This window comes from Podarcis bocagei, assembly GCF_964188305.1.
Source record: "Podarcis bocagei genome assembly, chromosome: 8".
Lineage (NCBI taxonomy): Eukaryota > Metazoa > Chordata > Lepidosauria > Squamata > Lacertidae > Podarcis > Podarcis bocagei.
Genome location: NC_138133.1, coordinates 82,525,240 through 82,548,837, shown reverse-complemented (window position 1 = coordinate 82,548,837; position 23,598 = coordinate 82,525,240). Strand labels below are relative to the sequence as shown.

Below are 23,598 nucleotides of genomic sequence, written 5' to 3'. Positions count from 1 at the left end.
ATTGGCTTACAGGAGAATCCCGGAATTAGCCAATCACGTGGGGCCCATTGTGTAAATAATGTATATAAAGCAGACATTCTGGGGGAACTTCCATTCCTCCTCACCACTATGAGCTGAATGAAGAGAATGAAATCCACTCTCAACTCTGAGTATATTTCACATCTAGTCCAACCCCCTGCAATGCAGGAATCACAACTAAGGAATCCCTGAGAGATGATCATCGAACCCATGCTTAAAAACCTAAATGAAGAAGAGTTCATCACCTTCTTACTGTCAACAGGTTCTTCCTAATGCTTAGCTGGAGTAGCAGAAAACAAGCTTGCTTCACCTTCCATGAGACAACCCTTGAGATATTTGTGTTGAATGGTTTATTTAAATATTAAGGTTCATTATTGTTTCACAGGATGTGTATCTCTTTAAAGGCCAGAGTAAATATCATGACCTAGTTTTACAGCTATGAAGCAGTATAGCAGGTGCTGTTAAGTTGTGTTAATTTAAGCTGTGTCAGCAATTGGGTATAGTATATAAAGAGCAGCATGTACCTCACTCAGTACCCTGGTGAATGGATGGGTCATACTTATAGATTTAATGTAAGAGGCGTTTTTGTTTTTGTAATTAAAGCCAAGCAAAAGATACTTTTGCATTTCTTCATTGTTTCCTGGATGTGTGGTCTCCCCGGCACGCTTTCTGCAGCTCAATTAATCTGCTAAATACGCAACAATTTAAAGATGGCTATCATATCTCTCCTCAGTCTCCTCTTTTCCAGGCAAAACGCACCCAGCTCCTTCAACCGTTCCTCATAAGGCTTGGCTCATCTTGGTTGCACTACACTTCACTTGTTCCAGCTTACTGATCTCCTCCTTAAATTGTGGTGCCCAGAACTGGACACAGCAATGTTCAGCAATAGTTTTTCCTCTAAGTGCATCAACTTTGCCTCCAACAATTTCAGCAACTATGCCTCCATATTGAATAATGGCAAATCTTTCCCCATTGCGATTCCCCATCAGTGGTCTTCTTTCCCAAGGGAAGCAGGCATGGTGCCATTGCTGTCTCTTTTTAGACACCAGGCGAAAACATTCTCACGGGTTTTAATTGGGAGGGTAGCTGCATATGCCAGTGGTCCTTTTTGTGCTCATCAGTTCCTCTCCAAGAAGAAAGAGATACCCACGGGCAGTATGGATCTTTGCAAAGACATTCGGAAGAGCCTTTGATCTCAGCCGCACATCTTTAAATGAGAGAGATTATGGTGTCTAGCCATCTGTGTTGTTATCAGTGAGCAGTAAACAGAACAGCATACGAGGGGGACACCAAAACCATTTATATATGTGGATGGAATTCAGTTGTTTTCTTCATTTGTCCTGCCTCTTCCCCCCCTCCTTCCTCCCCCCCCCACCTTTGGCCAAGTTTTCTGATAATACATATTAAGTAAATTACAAGGAGAAAGCAATAAATCCCCTCTGCTTCCTGAGCTGCGTTGCTGTGGATTTGGCAGCGCGGTGACCAAAGAACATCGAGGGCTAACAAGATGCTCAAGGCAAACACTGGATCAGCGGCTTATTCGGATATGTTTGGACACCAGACAACTTTTGATCCTGCTTTCGATAGGGAGGCAGATGGTGACTCCCTCCTTGCCAACGCTACACAGATCTGATCCCTCACGCAATTACAATGGACGATAACAGGAACTGAGCAGGAAGAGCAGATCATCTCTCACGCACTGCGGACTTTGGAGGGAATCTTTACAGAGACTTTTCTTGGATGCCATAGCACATGGGTAGGCAAACTAAGGCCCGGGGGCCAGATCTGGCCCAATCGCCTTCTAAATCCTGCCCGTGGATGGTCTGGGAATCAGGGTGTTTTTACATGAGTAGAATTTGTTCTTTTATTTAAAGTGAATCTCTGGGTTGTTTGTGGGGCCTGCCTGGTGTTTTACATGAGTAGAATGCGTGCTTTTATTTAAAATGCATCTCTGGATTATTTGTGGGGCATAGGAATTCGTTCATTCCCCCCCCCAAAAAAATATAATCCGGCCCACCACAAGGTCTGAGAGACAGTGGCCCCTGCTGAACAAGTTTGCTGACCCCTATAGCAAGTCCTGGTGAGCTATTTTTCTAGAAAAAGAGGTGCTGAAACTCTTCATGAACACCTCCCTTGTTCTATTAGAATGACCTCTCCCCACATCACGTGGTTGCGCACAGACCCCGGATCCCAGTGCGGCTCCCGGTAGTACGGGCTGGCTTCACCCTCCCCAGGCTGGATACCTGGAGGTCTCCGCCCACCTCAGCCAATCGCCCAATCCCGCCTGGGGAGGCGTTGTCAGGGGATTGGCCAGGTAGGGGGGAGGGACCGCCCTGCCCACACAACAGAAGGTGAATCTTACCTGCGAAGCCTCAGTTGGCTCCAGAGCTTCTCCCACCCTGCCCTCCCTCAGTTAAGTCTTCTTTTGCAAGTTAACCTTTTCTCCACAGGTACGCGGGCACTGCTACGTCATGGTCGCTGTTGAAGGGCCGGAAAGGAATTCTCCTGCATTGGCAGGTTTGCCTTACCCGTAGCAAAACATCACACCTTTGGCGGTTTCAGGCCTTGGGCAGAATCCTTTTGTCTATCTTCTTAAATGGGGGGTGGGGTGGGGTGAAGCGGTGACCCTTGCGGCGGTGATCCCAGGGTTCCCCGTTAAAGGGGTCTTGAGGGGAGGCATTGGCCGTACGCCGAGAGGTTGTCATTGCTCTCCCCTGCGACGGCGGCGAAACGGGGGGTGGGCTCTCTGCTTGAACATATGTTGTCTCGAGCCAGCCCAATCCCCACACATTCTGGGGTCTCCCAGCAGTGGCGTAGCGTGGGTTGTCAGCACCCGGGGCAAGGCAAGTAATTTGCGCCCCCTAACCCGTGGATTTGCGCCCCCTAACCCATGGATTTGCGCCCCCTAACCCTAACCCCCAGATGTTGCGCCTGGTGCGGCCGGCCCCCCCTGCACCCCCCACGCTACGCCACTGTCTCCCAGATCCCCGGCTGGGGACTGGGAAGGATAAATGCCCAATGCCTGAGCCAAGAAGAGTTTGGATTTGATATCCCGCTTCATCACTACCCGAAGGAGTCTCAAAGCGGCTAACAATCTCCTTTCCCTTCCTCCCCGACAACAAACACTCTCTGAGATGAGTGGGGCTGAGAGACTTCAGAGAAGTGTGACTGGCCCAAGGTCACCCAGCAGCTGCATGTGGAGGAGTGGAGATGTGAACCCGGTTCCCCAGATTACGAATCTACTGCACACTGGCCAAGGTCTCCCTACACCTGAAACTTAATAAAGTAAAGTTAAAGGGACCCCTGACCATTAGGTCCAGTTGCGGACGACTCTGAGGTTGCGGCGCTCATCTTGCTTTACTGGCCGAGGGAGCCGGCGTACAGCTTCTGGGTCATGTGACCAGCATGACTAAGCCGCTTCTAGCGAACCAGAGCAGTGCACGGAAAAGCCGTTTACCTTCCTGCCGGAGCAGTACCTATTTATCTACTTGCACTTTGATGTGCTTTCAAACTCCTAGGTTGGCAGGAGCAGGGACCAAGCAATGGGAGCTCACCTTGTCGTAGGGATTTGAACCGCTGACCTTCTGATCAGCAAGCCTTTGGCTCTGTGGTGTAACCCACAGCCCACCTGCTTCCCGAAACTTAATAAAGTTGTGGCCAATTTTAATCCCATAGCACGTTGTCTTGAGTCATTATTCTGCTCGGGGGTCGCCTGGGGTTGGGGGGACTTTGCCAGTCCACGCAATAGAGGTGCCGGAGTCTCGGCTGGAAAAAAAGCCCTGATGGTGAGAGGGACCAAAAGTTCTGATGTGGTGTCAGGCAGCTTCCAATAACTGCAAAGCATAAAAACAGGAAGAGATGGCCAGGCCTGGAAGACGGTAGGCTAATCCGCAGCTATGTTAAGAATGTGGATGTGGTCTGGAGGAGCTGCAGAAAACATTGCTGATATTTGGAAGACTTTGGAAGGGGCCAGGAAGATGGCGCGAAGAAGAGGGATCGCTTCTGGCTTCTACTTCACTACTGTATGGTTAGAGAACTAAAGCTGAGCCAAGTCTGCTTACCTAGTTTTGACCTCATTTTCCTGAGTGCCAAGACACCTCCTGATTTCAGGGCTGTATTGTCACTGAATGAACATATATTTAAACTGCTTCTAATGTCTCCCTTGTTACGCCCACCATGAGCTGACCCTGTGCTTTTTCTTTCTGCTTTCTCTAGCCCTTTTCTCACAGAAAGTGAGTGCAAGGCAGGTGGCTGTGCTTTTAGCTTGAGCCCCATCCTCACACTGGTAGCACCGGCTGTGGCAGGAGTTCAGCTGCAACCTCTGCAAAAGGGACTTTCCTCTTTTTGCTGGAGCCCAGCATGCAATTTCGAACCTCAGTTCAGGTTCTAAATCACTCAGCGAGCTTCCCAGCCACAACAGCAGCTTATAAGTGGATCAGACCAGAGTGATCAAGTCTCTTCTCCTTCAAGTGCCTGCCCAAGAAAGGTGTGTCTTCAAACAGGCTACTAAAATTATACAGAGGTGGGGACCTCATTGGGGAGACAAGGACCTGCCCTGGAAGAGGCACTTTTCTGGGCTGCCACACCAGGTGGCCCTCATCTACTGCATGGAGAGGTCAATATGGAAGAAGATGTTCCTGGATATATTTGGGTCCCAAGCCATTTAGGCTTTAAACAATCAAGTAAGCACCTTCAATCCTACCTGGGAAACAACTGGAAACCCATGCAGCTGTTTTTAAGTGATGGGTAATATGTTCACAGGGACGCGGGTGGCGCTGTGGGTTAAACCACAGAGCCTAGGACTTGCCGATCAGAAGGTCGGCGGTTCGAATCCCCATGCCGGGGTGAGCTCTTGTTGCTCAGTCCCTGCTCCTGCCAACCTAGCAGTTCGCAAACAGGTCAAAGTGCAAGTAGATAAATAGGTACCGCTCCGGCGGGAAGGTAGACGGCGTTTCCCTGCGCTGCTCTGGTTCGCCAGAAGTGGTTTAGTCATGCTGGCCACATGACCCGGAAGCTGTACGCCGGCTCCCTTGGCCAGTAAAGCGAGATGAGCGCCGCAACTCCAGAGTCGGCCACAACTGGACCTAACGGTCAGGGGTCCCTTTACCCTTAATATGTTCACAGTCTGCTGCCCCACCAGCATTCTTCCTGGAGAACCTGGAAAAAGCAGATGATGGGGAAGACCTCTGCCTGCTCCGAGGTCTTGGCAAAGTCACTATCAATCACACGAAACAACTCTAAACTAGGTGAGCCAAGTGTCTGATTCAGTATAAGGCAGCTTCCTATAACTGTGCAAAAGCAGCAGAGGAGGAATGGGCAAGGTGTGTGTGTGTGTGCGCGCTAAAAAAAATTGTTTTAAACACAGGAAGCAATAGAAAGAGAAAGTAGAGAGGCCTCCTTTTCATCCAGTTATTTTAGCCGAGTGACTCCACATTCAAACCACAATGCAAAGGAACAGAAGCTGAGCACACCTGGTTCCTTCTTGCACCCTCGGCATGGGGCACATTGCCAACCAGATGCAAATATATAACACAGCCCGAAACACCAAAAGACTCAGAGAAAAGGAATAGAAAAGGACTGGAACGCAGAGCTGATGGTTGCTGTTGTTTGTAATCAGTTAATTACCAGCTTGCAGGACTTGCAGATATGGCGCAAATCAACATCTCGTCCTTCTTACCTAGACCATTGTGAAAGTGACAGGGCAGGGACGGGGAACCTTAGGGCTGGGGGATGGCAAATGTGGTCCTCCAGACCTCTCAAGTCACATCCGTTTCCCAGTCATTTTCCTTATCGGTTTTGATTGTTTTGAGCATTTTTGCCAGGTTGGAATGTGCCCCTGGACTCTGATATTTCATTTTGCTTGTCTGGATGAGCGACAGAGAGGAGACCCTAGCTTACTGCAGGGTTGGGTCATGGATTGCATACTCTCCAACATTTCTCCGATGAAAATAGGGATGTCCAATTCCATAATGATAATTTTACTATTTATACCCCACATAGCTTACTGGGTTTCCCCAGCCACTCTGAGTGGCTTCCACTGTATAAAAAATAATAATAAAGCATTATACATTTTTAAAAACACATTTAAAAAACCCTTCCCTATACAGGATTGCCTTCAGACAGCTTGAGGGTCAGATAACTCCATACCCTCCAACATTTCTCCAATGAAAATAGAGGCATCCTAAGGAAAAGTTGGACATTCTGGGATCAAATCAGAAACTGGGACGGCTTCTCTAAATCAGGGACATCTCTGAAAAATAAGGACACTTGGCATTGCAGGGGGTTAGACTAGATGACCCTTGGGGTAGTAGTAGTAGTAGTAATAATAATAATAATAATAATAGTAATAATAATAATTTATTATTTATACCCCGCCCATCTGGCTGGGTTTCCCCGGCCATTCTGGGCAGCCCTCAAAAGAATATTAAAAACACAATAAAACATCAAACATTAAAAGCTTCCCTAAACAGGGCTGCCTTCAGAGGTCTTCTAAAAGTCTAGTAGTTGTTTTTCTCTTTGACATCTGGTGGGAGGGTGTTCCACAGGGAGGGCGCCACTACCAAGAAGGCCCTCTGCCTGGTTCCCTGTAACCTCACTTCTTGCAGTGAGGGAACTGCCAGAAGGCCCTTGGCGCTGGACCTCAGTGTCCGGGTAGAACGATGGGGGTGGAGACGCTCCTTCAGGTATACTGGGCTGAGGCCGTTTAGGGCTTTAAAGGTCAGCACCAACACTTTGAATTGTGCTCGGAAACGTACTGGGAGCCAATGCAGGTCTTTCAGGACCGGTGTTATATGGTCTCAGCGGCCACTCCAACCTTCCAACTCTATGATTCTATAATTCTATGAAAGGTATGTTTTGAGAGAGAGAACAGTTTTGAAAGTGATTTTTTTTAAAGAAAAATGAAGATTAAATGAGAAATGGAAAGGAATGGATTTATGGGACTTGTATGTCTCATCATCGTCAACAGCTGCAATGATCATGGGCAGAAAATAAGAATGAACTGTGCACCCCTAGATCCATGAAAACAGAACTCTGTCCATGCTCTTACCTGCTCAGGGAGGAGGTGTCTGGAACGTGGTACATGAAGACTTCCCCTCTGCCATTGCCAGCCCAGTGACGAGCCATGTCGATTGTGGGGCAAATGATGAACTGGTCCCTGAGAAACGGCAAAAGAAAACGATGCTATGGTCAAGAAACAATGGCCAAATGATAACAAGTTGCAACGAAGGTCCCTCAGATATGAAAAGGAAGGAGATATGTACAGAGAGACCTCATAACAGCAGACCAAGTGAACAATACAAGGACTAAGCAGTGCTGCTGAAACTTGCAAACTTCCTTTTATCCCATTATTCAAAAACAACAAATAATTACACAAACAAACTTGCACAAATCTTATACAATCAAATAACCGCTCTTTTGTTTTGCTGAAACAAATCTGTTTATATAAAATGAGCGCCGCCAAAAAAGGAGGGAGGGGGAAACAATTAGGAAAAAGCTATTTTAAGTATCTTTCTCTTTGCTTTGGGACAGAGAGCCCAGCATGGGAGAAGGTTGTTTATTATTATTATTTTTCTTCAAATTTCCCCAGAGACACTCCCCTCCCCCCCAAAAAAAAACATGATGGAAACCTGCATTCCCATTCATACACCACAGGTGCACATCTGTAAAACACATCCTTAACGAAGTTAACGACCCGCAAGTTAGTATAAACCTTTGGAACTGGTCTTTGTTTCTTTTCTGGAGTATTTGCGAATGAAAACAAAGCTCCACTATTCTCCCGCAAAGGTGTGTCTGTGCTTTGTTCCACCTGCCGGTCTTAAATTGTGAGCCGCTTCCCCCCCCCCCCATAAGGGCAATACGCCATGCTCTCTTGCACCAAGAATCCAGCTGCTTTCAGGGAAGCTCACCTGGGACTGCACAGCAAGAAGATTCATAATGGAGGGCCAGACTCCCTGGGCTTTAATTTTACCCACCACTATTGATCTTCCCTTGCAATCTTCCAGTTACAGTCGAATGCTTGTTTTTGTTTTAGGGTCTACTCATTGCTCACATGGAAACCGCCAGGACTCAAAGGACTCATATTCTCTGCTCTTTTTAAAATGGAAAATCCTGGCATCTATCCATCTATCCATCACCTATCTATCCATCCTTCACCAATCTATCTATACCTATAGCTATCTATCTATCCACCTACCTATCCATCCATCCATCTACCTACCCACTTATCTTCCTATCATCAATCATCTATCTATCTATCTATCTATCTATCTATCTATCATCTATCTATCCATCTATCTATCCATCTACCCATCCATCCATCCCTCATCTATCTATTCTTCAAAATCTATCTATATCTATATCATCTATATCTATATATCTATCTATCATCTATCCAGCTATCCATCCACCTACCTATCTTCCTATCATTATCTATCATCTATCCATCCATCATCTATCTATCCACCCACCCACCCACCCACCCACCCACCCACACACACACACCCATCCATCCATCCATCATCTATCCATCCTTCACCAATCTATCTATATCTATATCTATATCTATATCTATATCTATATCTATATCTATATCTATATCTATATCTATATCTATATCTATATCTATATCTATATCTATATCTATATCTATATCTATATCTATATCTATATCTATATCTATATCTATATCTATATCTATATCTATATCTATCCATCTACATATCTATCTATCCATCCACCTATCCATCCACCTATCCATCCATCCATCCTTCACCAATATATCTATATCTATATCTATATCTATATCTATATCTATATCTATATCTATATCTATATCTATATCTATATCTATATCCATATCCATATCCATATCCATATCCATATCCATATCCATCCATCCATCCATCCATCCATCCATCCATCCATCCGACCTTGCCACTCATTCAGCTCTTCAGAACAAGACCTATTGGTGCTTCCCTTGCTGAACAATGTCCACAAAGGTCATCAGTCTCTGCAAACCCCACTTCTGGCAGGGAGTTGCATATTTGTCCTCCCTACACATGACATCATGCATGATGGTGGGAGGTGGAAGAGACTTAGCCAAATGGGGAGACCTATTTAGCCCTGTGGGTTCCCCATCCCTCCTCTACAGCAACCTTCCTCCCCTTTGGGTCCTAGGTGGACTATGACTCCCATCATCCCTGACCAAGGTGGATGGGGCTGGTGCGAGCAACATTTGGGGACCAAAGGTTGGGGAAGGCTGCTTCATGGTATGGTTCTTCCTTTGCCTTCCTTTGTAAAGCTGGGAGGGAGAACTCTGCTGTACAAACACAAGATATGTGTTCTTTCCTACACGTTCCTGAGAAACAATCTGAGGCTTCCAAAATGCTCATTTAACAAAGACTGCAAAACCACAGGGTTGACTAACCACCTCATGATGTTCAGCAACGACAGGAAGCCATTCCGGTTTTTAACAAGTGATGCTCTTGTTCCTGGGAGCCAGATGTTTTGAGCTACAACCCCCACCGGCCATGCTGCCAGGGACTGATGGCAGTTTTATTCTAAAACATCTGGAGGCCAACAGATTGCAAAAGGTTTGTGAAGACCATGATGAGCTAGGCAGATGAATGGCCCGCCATGGCAAAGAGCACAGCTTCCTGTGATTTGGGGGAAGGCCATAACTCATCTCTGGCATCCATAGGTGGGACTAAGAAAGAATCCCATCTGAAATCCTGGTAAGTTCAGACCATACTGAACTAAATGAACCAATGGTCTAACTCAGTTTAAGGCTGCTTCCTATATTGCACCGTGACATCTGATAGTAAGAAGTCTCTTGCATCACCATTCAAAGCATTGATGGATTTACTGGGCCTAGGCCAGGGGTCAGCAAACTTTTTCAGCAGGGGGTCAGTCCACTGTCCCTCAGACCTTGTGGGGGGCTGAACTATATTTTGAAAAATATATATGAATGAATTCCTATGCCCCACAAATAACCCAGAGATGCATTTTAAATAAAAGCACACATTCTACTCATGTAAAAACATGCTGATTCCCGGACCATCCGCGGGCCAGATTTAGAAGGCGATTGGGCCAGATCTGGCCCCCCAGCCTTAGTTTGCCTACCCATGGCCTAGGCCAAGCCAGGAGCCAATGGCTGATGTAGTTGTTGAAACAATTGTCCCTTGCCTGGTGAGACTCAGCCATAATTGCTACATCTAAAGTCCCATGGTCTGGTCTGAAGGCACAGGAGGCCATCACCTTGCTGCTAATATGCAGGTATGGGTCTGGTCAGCACCTGGATAGGAGATCACCTTGGAACCATGAACACTGCCTTCTATTCCAGGATGCAAGAAAGGTAGGATACAAATGTAAGAAAATACAGGAATAATTTTAAGGAGCAGGGGAGTAATGTCCCAGACATCCACAAAGCGTGTTCTCACTAATAGAGAGCACGTGTTGCGGTGGGGTCTAGCAGGCCACCCCACTGTTGCTGGGCTGATCTGTTTGGATGGCCACAGGCTATGATTGGGTGCGTGTGTTTCTGGGGAGATTTTGATGTTGCCAATTTGTGGGTTGGGCTAAAAGGTTTTAAATACTGGGCACGCTCTTTTGAGCGTCCTCTTTTGCTGCGTGCATTGGATCACCCGCCCACCCTCCCTGAAATGGGGATTTTGCGCTTGACCTCGCTATGCCTGTCATGGGGTCGCCTGCTTTTGAGGCAGGGGCCTGGTAGGAATTTTGTCCATTTGGCTGATTGGCTGGAGCCATTTGGTTTTTGCCTACTGCGTAGCAAATTGTCACAACTTGTAAGGTTTGCAGCTAGGCATTGGTTAAAAAATTGGTTGGTGGAGGGGTAAGTGCCTACCCCTCCAAATGCTGGTGCTGCAAGGGAATTCTGTTAAAGGAATATGGGGGCTTGCCATGCTTTCGTTCAAGTCCCTGGCATTGGGCTTGGGCTGTGCAAGGCCTCTGGGAGCATGCGGGGAGAGGTGAGGGTCTGGTGCCCAGCTTCATTTCTCCCCAATATTGTTTTCCCTGACTGGTTTTCACTGGAATCCGGAAGTCAGTTCTGTCCCTGGGCGGAGGGACAGATAGTCGGAACCAATGCCTAAGCAACCACTCACACTTATGTATTTAAATAAAGTTGTGGCCAAAAAACCTTAAACAAAAATTATGTGTGATGTGTGAGTTATTGGGGTGGCTTGGGGACCTCAACATGCAACATTCCTCCCAGATTTCATCCGTCCTTAGCATGTCATTGTTGTTCACGTGCAGATGTTTTCTGCGGCAACCCAGACACCTCCAACAACTCTCAACCCATGTTTAAAACATTAGGAGTTTTACGATGTTGCTGATCTGCTTGTTGGAGAAGGGAGCCGCTAGCATGAAAAGCAGAACGACAAGTGTTCAGCTGCAAAAGAGTGAAGGACTTTGTAACACGTGTGGAAAAAGGTTCTCTGCATCTCAGCGGCTTTTCTGATTTGTGGAAAAGCTGCACTGCAAAGGAAGGCTAGGAACTGACATGCTGGAGAGTGCGGGCGAGCTGGTTTCTTATTATTAAGGACCTATATGGGGAACTGGCCAAATTTAAACCTGCGGAAACCACACAGGAGCGGCTCAAGAAAATGAAAGAAACACTCATAAACCACAAGACACGTAATGCAGGGGCTACAGCTTAACCGCTCAGACCTCCTTCTTGCTGTTTATAACCTCATCTCATGTTTGCTAGAAGGATTGCAACCCACAATTCAAAACCGGACTATCTATCTAAGGACTTTTTTCTTTGTTAAAACCTCTTTCGTCTTCCATCCACACGCATAGGAACAAGTCAGGAACCCCATCTCTAGTTTGACCCCTCTATAAGGTAAAGGGACCCCTGACCATTAGGTCCAGTCGCGAACGACTCTGGGGTTGCGGTGCTCATCTCGCTTTATTGGCCGAGGGAGCCGGCGTACAGCTTCCGGGTCATGTGGCCAGCATAACTAAGCCGCTTCTGGTGAACCAGAGCAGCACACGGAAATGCCATTTACCTTCCCGACCAGAGCAGTACCTATTTATCGACTTGAACTTTGACGTGCTTTCGAATGGCTAGGTTGGCAGGAGCAGGGACTGAGCAACTGGAGCTCACCCCGTCGCGGGGATTCGAACCGCCAACCTTCTGATCGGCAAGCCCTAGGCTCTGTGGTTTAGACCACAGCGCCACTCACGTCCCTGACCCCTCTATAGTGAGTAGCAAAACAAACATGGCATCCCGACATCATCACACTGTGTGTTTTGCTCCCCACCACTCAATTGTGGCAGTCAACAATGGGGAACAGCTGGGGAGGGAAACACACAAGCTACCAACCTAAAAATGAGCATGAGCCCTAATTTCCCACTTACTCGGTGGCACTCCCAACTTCATTTACAATGATCCTAAACAGAGAGAGAGAGAGAAAGAACAAGAAAGACAGAGAAATGGAGAGCCTGTTGCCTTCCAGATGTTTTGGACTACAACTCCCATCAGCCACAGCCAGCATGGCCAGTGGTCATGGATAATGGGATTTGTAGTCCAATGTCATTCCTTTATTGGGGCTGATGCAGTAATACGACATCTGGAACATCACAAGTTCCTCACCCCTGGTCTCTACAGGTCCTATAGTAAACAAGCAGGCAGTTGATAGAAAACACTTTTCTTCTGTAAATGACAACTGGGAGTGGTGTGATAAGCTGGTGATTTATCAACTATAAATAGTGGGGAACTGGCGGTCATCCAGATGTTGTTGGATTCCAACTCCCATCAGGCCCAGCCAGCATTATTATTATTATTATTATTATTATTATTATTATTATTTTATTTATACCCCGCTCTCCCCGGCCAGAGCCGGGCTCAGGGCAGCTAACACCAATAAAATTTCAGTAAAAACATAATGAGAAAAAAGAAAAAGAAAAAGAAAAAAATAATTTAGAATACAGGTTAAAATGCAATTTAAAATGCAGCCTCATTTTAAAAGTCAAAACCATAAGGGGAGGGAAACATAAGGGTCAGACTGAGTCCAAACCAAAAGCCAGGCGGAACAGCTCTGTCTTGCAGGCCCTGCGGAAAGATGTAAAGTCCTGCAGGGCCCTCGTCTCTTGTGACAGAGCGTTCCACCAAGTCGGGGCCAGTACTGAAAAGGCCCTGGCCCTAGTTGAGACCAACCTAACCACCTTGTGGCTTGGGACCTCCAAAATGCTGTCATTTGTGGACCTTAAGGTCCTCCACGGGGCATACCAGGAGAGGCGATCCCGTAGGTACATGGGTCCTAGGCCAATGGCATGGCCAATGGTCATGGTTGATGGGAGTTGTAGTCTAACAATATCTGGAGGGCCGCAGGTTCCCCATCCCTAGCTGAAAATGGGTTTTCTGTGAGCGCTTGTTTTCTCCTGAACTAGTGGCTTGTAACTGCAGGGAAACCGAAAGGACTAGACAGGGACGTCAGACCACCAGTATCACATGGAAAGGAGCAGAAGTGAACAGAACGAGGCGGTTTTGCTGTGGTAGCTGACTAAAAAGCTGCAAAATGTGCACAGAAAAGCAGGGTTGCTACGCTCTGGATGCACATCCCTTGCAGACTTGCCACGCCTGTTCAACCCCCTTCAAGGCCAAGACCACAGTAGCTGGTGGTGCTGGTTTGCTGTGGTACCCCATTGTGCACAGCACTGACGAGCTTGTGCCTGTGGAGTCAGAACCTCCTCTTTGTCCTCATCCATCAGAGCGGTTTATCAGCCTTTTAAACTCAATTCAAACAAATCAAGGTCCCTTGACTACTTAAACTTCTAAGCGTCGGGTTGCTCTACAGCAGTGGTTCTCAACCTGTGGGTCCCCAGATGTTGTTGGACTACAACTCCCATCATCTCTGAGCTCTGGCCTTGCTAGCTAGGGGTGATGGGAGTTGTAGTTCAACAACATCTGGGGACCCACAGGTTGAGAAAGGCTGCTCTACCGCGAGGGAAAAACCACACTGAAATTCCCTTTTGCATGTGCTGCAAATGGGTATTAAGCTAGTGAAATCCTAATAGCGAACTTATTCTTCAAGTGTGGTTCATTATGTAGTCAAAGCTGCCTCCCCACCACACAAAGGATCTTCCAGTAGGTCCAAGGGGAACCTTAGCAGAAAAACAAAACAACTTTAGATTGGGGGGGGGAGGGGGAGCTTGGAACCTAAAGGGCTTTGAAGATTGAGCATGCTCAGTGTTGGTAGAACTCTGGCTGGCTACTGAGAAGTTGGACACAAACCAGAGAGAGGGATGGAATGGAGTGTATTGGAAAAGGGTCTGGCTGACTGGCTAGTACTCTGAACAGGAATGCTCCACACTGCCATGTTTTTGTAGGTCTCCACTTTAAAGAGTCATCGCTTGTTATGAGAAAACATTTTGTTGGTGAGGCTTTTCCTTCTCCACTGCCTTTAAAAACAGAAAACGGCATCTGAGCACCGCAAAAGAGTTTCTCACCGTGTGGCGTTCTCCAAAGCCCTGGAGAACGAGGCGTACTCGGTGGAAGAGTGCGTCAGGGAATAAAACCAGGTGGCTGCGTCCAGAACGGCAGGATTGGCATCTTCTCCACCCAGGGAGTTTTGGAGAGCCTGATAAAAGGCTACCTTGCTGTTGACGCGACCTTGGCTTACTTCAAATCGCTAGGCGAGAAGGAAAATGGGATTCAGAAGAACTCAGGAGCACAGCTTATACATTCAAAAAAAAAACCCAACAGGCCGTCTGCTTCCTTCTTTCCTTCCTTCCTTCCTTCCTTCCTTCCTTCCTTCCTTCCTTCCTTCCCTCCCTGAAGTTTAATCATGCAAGGAAGGTGGACAGAAACACCTTAGTTTGCACATGTATGAATCTCTCTGCCGATATTCAGTGTCTGCGTGACTTTTCAGAGAATAAGCTGCTTGGTTTTGCTATTTCAGTCGAGAGAAAACCGCCCTCTTAAAATAAGCAGGTGGTATTCAGTGCTGGGACGCGGGTGGCGCTGTGGGTTAAACCACAGAGCCTAGGACTTGCTGATCAGAAGGTCAGCGGTTCGAATCCCCATGACGGAGTGAGCTCCCTTTGCTCGGTTCCTGCTCCTGCCAACCTAGCAGTTCGAAAGCACGTCAAAGTACAAGCAGATAAATAGGTACTGCTCCGGCGGGAAGGTAAACGGCGTTTCCATGCGCTGCTCTGGTTTGCCAGAAGCGGCTTAGTCATGATGGCCACATGACCCGGAAGCTGTACGCCGGCTCCCTCGCCAATAAAGCGAGATGAGCGCCACAACCCCAGAGTCGGCCACGACTGGACCTAATGGTCAGGGGTCCCTTTACCTATTCAATGCTAGCCTTGCTCTGAACAGATCCGTTGAAGTTAATTGACATGGCTAACTCGGGTTCGTTAATATCAATGGGTCTACTCTGAGTAGGGCATTGTGGAACACAACCCAATGGCTCAGATTCAACTAACCTGGCATGCTAGGGGAAGCCAGGGCAAGAGCAATGGGGCTTTTCACCCTTCTCCTGCCCCCAGGGGGGCCCCTGTACCCCCCCCCCAAAATATGCTCTGAAGGGTCAGGAGAACTTCCCAAACAGCACCCAGGGGGAGGAGAGGAGGGTTCGATCCATCCAGCAAGCAGAAACGCTTGTGGAGCCAGAACGATCGGAAGACCGTGGCATTGAAGAAGAAGAAGAAGAGTTTGGATTTGATATCCCGCCTTTCACTCCCTTTAAGGAGTCTCAAAGCGGCTAACATTCTCCTTTCCCTTCCTCCCCCACAACAAACACTCTGTGTGGTGAGTGGGGCTGAGAGACTTCAAAGAAGTGTGACTGGCCCAAGGTCACCCAGCAGCTGCATGTGGAGGAGCGGAGACGCGAACCCGGTTCCCCAGATTATGGGACTACCGCTCTTAACCACTACACTACACTGGCTCTCCGTGTGAACTCCCCGCAATGTCTATAAATTGTCACCTAAACTGAGATATGTGCTCAGTTCAGGCTTAACAAGAAACCACAATTTCCTACTTATGTGGACAGGTCACACTGCTGACACAGGCAAATAAAAAGGTCGTTTTTAACAGCCAGTGGAAAGCACGCTGCTGTAAGCTCCTGCCGTAACTCAGAGGAAAGATCGTTCCACAGCCGGGCACCACCACCGAGAAGGCCCTCTTCCAAAATGCCGTAAGATCCATCTCTGCAGATGGCACTGCCACTAACAGGGCCTCGTCCAAAGATCATAGTGAACGGGCAGCTCTGTACAGGAAGGCCGGAGGCAGTCTTCCAAGGCATCTGGTCCCAAGTTGTTTGGTAACAAAACCTTTAATAGGACCAATAATTAAATGACCTCTCTCTTCCATGCGGTAGGGTCAAAGAGGTTTGCAGGGCGTGCAAGGAACACACACACAGCCCAGTTGACCTGGAAACCTGCCTTCCTCTGTTTCTGGGACTTGGCATTCACAGAAGCCTTCACGGAAGATGAAAGTTTGGAATCTCAGAATACAGTAGTACCTCGGGTTAAGAACTTAATTCGTTCTGGAGGTCCGTTCTTAACCTGAAACTGTTCTTAACCTGAGGTACCACTTTAGCTAATGGGGCCTCCCACTGCTGCCGCGCCACCGTCACACGATTTCTGTTCTCATCCTGAAGCAAAGTTCTTAACCCAAGGTACTATTTCTGGGTTAGCAGAGTCTGTAACCTGAAGCGTCTGTAACCTGAAGCATCTGTAACCAGAGGTACCACTGTATCTGATTCTGTCCTTGTGCAGCACTTTTGTGGAATACATATATAACTCTATATTATTATTATTATTATTATTATTATTATTATTATTATTATTATTATTGGTGTTATGTACTGAGTTGAATAGGATCCAAACTGCAGCAGTCTGATTGGTCCTAGAACAATAGGATCCAAAATGCAGCAGTCTGATTGGTCCTAGAACAATAGGATTCAAAATGCAGCAGTCTGATTGGTCCTAGAACAATGCAGCAGTATGATTGGTTGGCAGGAACCACCCAATCCTGCTCCAGATAGAAGTGAATCCACAACCTGATTGGCTTACAGTAGAATTCCGGAATTAGCCAATCATGTGCAGCCCATTGTGTAAATAATGTATATAAAGCAGATACTTTGAGGGGACTTTCATTCATTCCTCCTCACCACTATGAGCTGAATAAAGAGCATGAAATCACTTTGCAACTCTGAGTATATTTCAATTACATTCATATTGCACCTTTTTCTCCAAGGAGAAATACATGGAGAGCCTACATGGCACTTTTCCTGCTCCCCATGTTATCATCACAACAACCCTGTTAAGCTGAAAGACAGTGGCTGGCCCAAGGTCACCCAGGGAACTTCATGGGCAGGTGGAGACTCGAAGCCTGGTCTCCTGGGTCCTACAACCTGACACTCTAACCACCACGCCACACTGCCTCTCAGGCCTGCCATAGTTGCTCGGAGTACCATCAGGTAGCTGGAGCTTTCAGTGATCCTAATACAGCAGATTAAATTCTCTAGGAGCCACCTAAGGGGCTATCATATTCGGCTGGGGTTCAATCACATACTAGCAAACTCATGTTGGGAAATTCAAGCTGGATTGGAGCTCTTAGAGCACAACAAACCTGCTTGTCAGAGAATCAGCCTTTTTTTTTTTGCAATAAGGAAAGTGATGGGGGAAAGTGTGAGATAACACCTGCTTCAACACAGCATTGTCTAACTTCTCCGCAAACAAATTGGAACAAATGCTTATTCATTAACCAGTGTGACCTAATCCCCATGCAAACCAAATGTTATGTACTGAGTTGAATAGGATCCAAAAGGCAGCAGTCTGATTGGTCCTAGAACAATGCAGCAGTATGATTGGTCCGCAGGAGCCACCCAATCCAGCTCCAGGTGAAAGTGAATCCGCAACCTGATTGGCCTACAGGTGAATCCCGGAATTAGCCAATCACATGGGGCCCATTGTGTAAATAATATATATAAAGCAGATATCTTGGGGGAACTTTCATTCCTCACTACTATGAGCTGAATAAAGAGCATGAAATCCACACTCGACTCCGCGTATATTTCACCAAATCAGGACGAATTTTCAGTAAACAGGTCATCTGGAAGCTCCAGAATTTGCATGAGTCATTCAGAAATCCAGTCAGGAACGATGAAAGATGTCAAGCACCTGCCCCCGTTCTCAACAGAGCCAAGAGTTTGGGGAGGACTCCCACACACACATCTTTTAAGGAATAATATGTCTCTGAAATATAATTTCCTTTACCGTCTGTTTTTAAAGAGTAGATTTCTCCCACCCCGAACTGGCTATAGAGTCATTTCCTGAAAAGCTGGAAACCTGAGCGTCCCCTCTGCTCCATCTTGTTGGCAGGAGACTTGCGACTGGCTCAAGAAATTGCCTGGAATCATCTCTTTCCAAATAGTTCCAGAGAGCAGCGTCGAATAACTCACCATTTTTCTTTCTTATTATTGGCCTGACTCGAAAACAAAACAAAAGTGTGTGTGTGTGTGAGTTTGTACACTCAAACGGATGTTTAGGCCTCAAACTCACAAATGGCAGATCCCTCACTGTCAATGTATGTTTGGAATGTAACGATTTACGCTGCTGACAGGACCTCACATGAGGGGGGGGGAAATCTCCCACACTAGAGCTGGACGGATCAGTTTCTTATTTTGCCAATCTTATATTCAGTCTGCCACATCCATGCCTGAATTTGTGATTTATTTAATTTTGAAGGGGAAAAAATCCTCACTAATTTTTTCCAACGTTTTAGAGAGCATTTCACTTAACACACACACACACTTTTGCAAGCGATTTCCCCCCGATATAATGCACATTCCCTTAAAAGGCACATTTTCATCCACAGCTCCCCCCTAATATTTTCTTTTGGAGGGGGCTGGTGGTTAGAGAACAGCCTGCAAAATCCGGAGAAGATTTCAAAAGATATTTTGGTTTGCACCTGGTTTAGAGAAGTGTGAGTTAGGTAAAGGTAAAGGGACCCCTGACCATTAGGTCCAGTCGCTGACGACTCTGGGGTTGCAGCGCTCATCTCGCTTTACTGGCTGAGGGAGCCAGCGTACAGCTTCCGGGTCATGTGGCCAGCATGACTAAGCCGCTTCTGGCGAACCAGAGCAGTGCACGGAAATGCCATTTACCTTCCCGCCGGAGCAGTACCTATTTATCTACTTGCACTTTGTGCTTTCAAACTGCTAGGTTGGCAGGAGCTAGGACTGAGCAACAGGAGATCACCCCGTCATGGGGATTTGAACCGCCAACCTTCTGATCAGTAAGCCCTAGGCTCTGTGATTTAAACCACAGCACCACCCGCATCCCAAGGTAGGCTTGTGTTAAAATTGATCCCCCACTCCTACTCATGATAGGAAACTAGCTGGTCAGGGAGGAGGTTGGAGTAGAAGCCTTTCCCTGATATCTAGTTCTCCATATTTTTTCCTCTGAGAGCAAAGTGCTGAGATCTTGCCCCAAAAAGCTACCTGGTATGGTGCTCCAAAATGCATATTTTGGGGTGCTATGCTCTCATGTGTCTTTGGGGTTCTGTGATCTTATGCGGGTCACATGACTCACATCGGGGCCCAGCTGGGAAGATGCACGTTACGATTTTGGGACTTAACATGTGAGAGGGTATGGTATCAATAGACCTATGCTTTATGGAGGAAGTGAGAGATTTTACTTTCTTGGGCTCCATACTCACTGCAGATGGTGACAGCAGTCATGAAATTAAAAGACGCCTGCTTCTTGGGAGAAAAGCAATGACAAACCTAGACAGCATCTTAAAAAGCAGAGACATCACCTTGCCAACAAAGGTCCGTATACTTAAAGCTATGGTTTTCCCAGTAATGATGTATGGAAGTGAGAGCTGGACCATCAAGAAGGCTGATCGCCAAAGAATTGATGCTTTTGAATTCTGGTGCAGGAGGAGACTCTTGAGAGTCCCATGGACTGCAAGAAGATCAAACCTATCCATTCTGAAGGAAATCAGCCCTGAGTGCTCACTGGAAGGACGGATCCTGAAGCTTCAATACTTTAGCCACCTCATGAGAAGAGAAGACTCCCTGGAAAAGACCCTGATGTTGGGAAAGATGGAGGGCACAAGGAGAAGGGGACAGCAGAGGACGAGATGGTTGGACAGTGTTCTCGAAGCTACCAGCATGAGTTTGACCAAACTGCGGGAGGCAGTGGAAGACAGGAGTGCCTGGCATGCTCTGGTCCATGGGGTCACGAAGAGTCGGACACGACTAAACAACTAAACAACAACAGGGCAGCAGTTGAAGAAGGAGCAAAAAGGGTTTTCTTGTTTGTGTGTGTGTGTTTCTTTGTGGCTGATTAGCTGTTTTCCCTGTGTAAAGGTCAGAGGGGGCAGGGTTTCTGTTGAGGCAGGGGATTAGCTGTGGGAGGAGCTTATCAGAGTTTGCAGGGCAGTTATACCCATCTTTTAGATTTAGGGGAGCTAGTCTCAAACGTTTGTTGGGGGAGACCTAGGTTTTTTTTTGTGGGGGAAGTTATTTGTCCTGTCTTCAAGCGTTTTATGATGGAGGACCTCTGTAGCCACCCCCAACGACACGATCTCAAGATGGAAGGGGAGGGAACAGCTGCAGTCGCCTGCGATTCCTGCGCAATGTTTGCCATCTTGCCAAAGGTTGCAGGCAGCTTTACCTGCAGCAATTGCATGTTGATTGCCCTTTTAAAAGACAAAGTCCAGCAACTGGAGGAACGTGTAGCTACGCTCCAAAGAATTAGAGAGCTGGAGCTCTTCTTGGAAGCAACAGAGCACCCCGTTCCCACCAAGGAGGAGACAGGGGACTCCCCTGAGAAGGAGGCTAGTTCACCAACGCAGGAGCCAGATATATGGAGAAACGTGACTCAAAGAAGTAGGAGGCCCAGGGTTCACTCTGATTGTTTAGAAATACACAATCGCTTTGAGGTCCTCTCCCCTAGCATGGAAGACGAAGAGCAGACTCCATTTGAGGATCTCTCCCTCATTACAGTCGATCAGGCATATGAAGACGAGCAGCAAAGTCAGTCCTCAGGGAATGTGCAGGCGACCTTGGAACGGACAGCTCACGGAAGAACCCCGACCAAACCCAAGAGGAGGCGTGTAGTGGTGATAGGGGATTCCCTACTGAGGGGAACAGAAGCAGTGATCTGTGGGCCTGACAAGATGTCTCGGGAAGTGTGCTGTCTCCCCGGGGCTAAGATCCAAGATGTAACTGAACGACTGCAAGGAATCATAAAACCCACTGACAAATACCCCTTCCTCTTGGTTCATGTGGGAACCAATGACACTGCAAGCAATAGCCTCCAGAAGATCAAAAGAGACTACAAGGCTCTCGGCAGGAAATTGAAGCAACTAAATGCACAAATTGTCATCTCGTCTGTCCTCCCAGTTGAACGACGTGGCCCAGGGAGAGAGGGGAAAATAGTGGAAGTGAACAGCTGGCTTCGCAGATGGTGTAAACAGGAACAGTTTGGATTCTTAGATCACGGACTGCAGCTTCTTGAAGATGGACTTCTGGCAAGCGATGGGCTGCACCTCACAACGGTTGGGAGAAATGTTTTTGCCAAAAATCTCAGAAACCTCATCAGGAGGGCTTTAAACTGACTAATGTGGGGGAGGGAGACAGTGCTCCTGAAGGTAGGAGTCTATCAATTGATGAAGATGAGCATCCAAATGTCATAGACCAAATGGAGCAAACAGCACGCAGACCTAGTGGTGGGAGGAAAAAATCCTTAAATAAGAGACATGGGGGAATGATTAATGGACTTCAATGTCTGTACACTAATGCGCAAAGCATGGGAAATAAACAAGATGAGCTTGAGCTCTTGGTACAGCAAACTAAATATGACATAATAGGCATCACTGAAACCTGGTGGGATAAGTCCCACGATTGGAATGTAATAATGGAGGGATACAATCTATTTCGGAGAAACAGACCAGACAAGAAAGGAGGAGGAGTGGCGTTATATGTCAGGGATGTGTATACCTGTGAAGAGATCCAAGATTTAGAACCTCAAAGCCAAATTGAGAGCATTTGGGTCAAAATTAAGGAAGAGAAGAATAACAGAGACCTCATTGTGGGAGTTTACTATAGATCCCCAAGCCAAACGGAGGACATAGATGATGCCTTCCTGGAACAGATGGCCAAGCATGCAAAAGGAAGGGAGATAGTAGTAATGGGGGACTTCAATTACCCGGATATTTGTTAGATGTCAAACTCAGCCAAGAGCATAAGGTCAAACAGATTCCTCACTGGCCTTGCAGACAACTTCATTGTCCAGAAAGTGGGAGAAGCAACAAGAGGAACAGCCATTTTAGATCTGGTCCTAACCAATGTTGATGACCTGGTTAGTGGGGTAGAAGTGGAAGGATCATTAGGCGCGAGTGATCATGCTCTTCTGAAGTTTACTATACAGCGGAAAGGAGCAGCCAAGCATACTAGGACTCAATTTCTTGACTTTAAGAAAGCCGACTTCATAAAACTTAGGGAAATGCTGGGTGAGATCCCATGGACAGCAATACTAAAAGGAAAGGGAGTTCATGATGGCTGGGAGTTTGTTAAGAGGGAGATAGTAAAAGCACAACGTCAGGCAATACCAATGAGACGGAAACATGGAAGGTACCTAAAGAAGCCAGGGTGGCTATCTAAAGAACTTTTAACTGAATTAAGATTAAAAAAGGATGTGTACAAAAAATGGAAAAGGGGGGAAACCACCAAAGAGGAATTCAAACAAATAGCCAGCATGTGTAGACATAAAGTCAGAAAAGCTAAAGCACAGAATGAACTCAGGCTTGCTAGAGAGGTTAAAAGCAACAAAAAAGGCTTTTATGGGTATGTTCGTAGCAAAAGGAAGAACAAAGAAACAGTGGGGTCACTCAGAGGAGAAGATGGTGAAATGCAAACAGGGGACACAGAAAGGGCTGAAATCCTCAATGCCTTCTTTGCCTCAGTCTTCTCCAATAAAGAAAACAATGCCCGACCTGAAGAATTTGGAGCAAATGGTTCAGCAAAGGAAACACAGCCCAGAATAACTAAGGAGATAGTACAAGAATATTTGACTAGTTTAGATGTATTCAAGTCTCCAGGGCCAGATGAACTGCATCCAAGAGTATTAAAAGAACTGGCAGATGTGATCTCAGAACCACTGGCAGTCATCTTTGAGAATTCCTGGAGAACAGGCGAAGTCCCGGCAGACTGGAGGAGGGCAAATGTTGTCCCTATTTTCAAAAAGGGGAAAAGAGAGGACCCAAATAATTACCGCCCAGTCAGTCTGACATCAATACCAGGGAAGATTCTGGAGCAGATCATTAAGCAAACAGTCTGTGCGCACCTAGAAAGGAATGCTGTGATCACCAATAGTCAGCATGGATTTCTGAAAAATAAGTCATGTCAGACTAACCTGATCTCGTTTTTTGACAGAATTACAAGCCTGGTAGATGAAGGGAATGCAGTGGATGTAGCCTACCTTGATTTCAGCAAGGCATTTGACAAGGTGCCCCATGATATTCTTGTAAAGAAACTGGTAAAATGCGGTCTTGACTATGCTACCACTCATTGGATTTGTAACTGGCTGACTGACCGA

The 23,598-nt window shown here is 46.8% G+C and overlaps 1 protein-coding gene across 1 annotated transcript in view; it reads right to left on the bottom strand.

The window, feature by feature from the left end:
• Positions 1 to 23,598, bottom strand: part of TG (thyroglobulin) — a 178,058-nt gene that overhangs the window by 8,813 nt on the left and 145,647 nt on the right. The window contains exons 44-45 of the mRNA XM_081206080.1: positions 14,491 to 14,672; positions 7,067 to 7,174 (exon numbers count right to left, since the gene is read on the bottom strand). Coding sequence (XP_081062206.1) covers positions 7,067 to 7,174; positions 14,491 to 14,672 — 290 coding nt within the window. The remainder of the gene's footprint in view (positions 1 to 7,066; positions 7,175 to 14,490; positions 14,673 to 23,598) is intronic.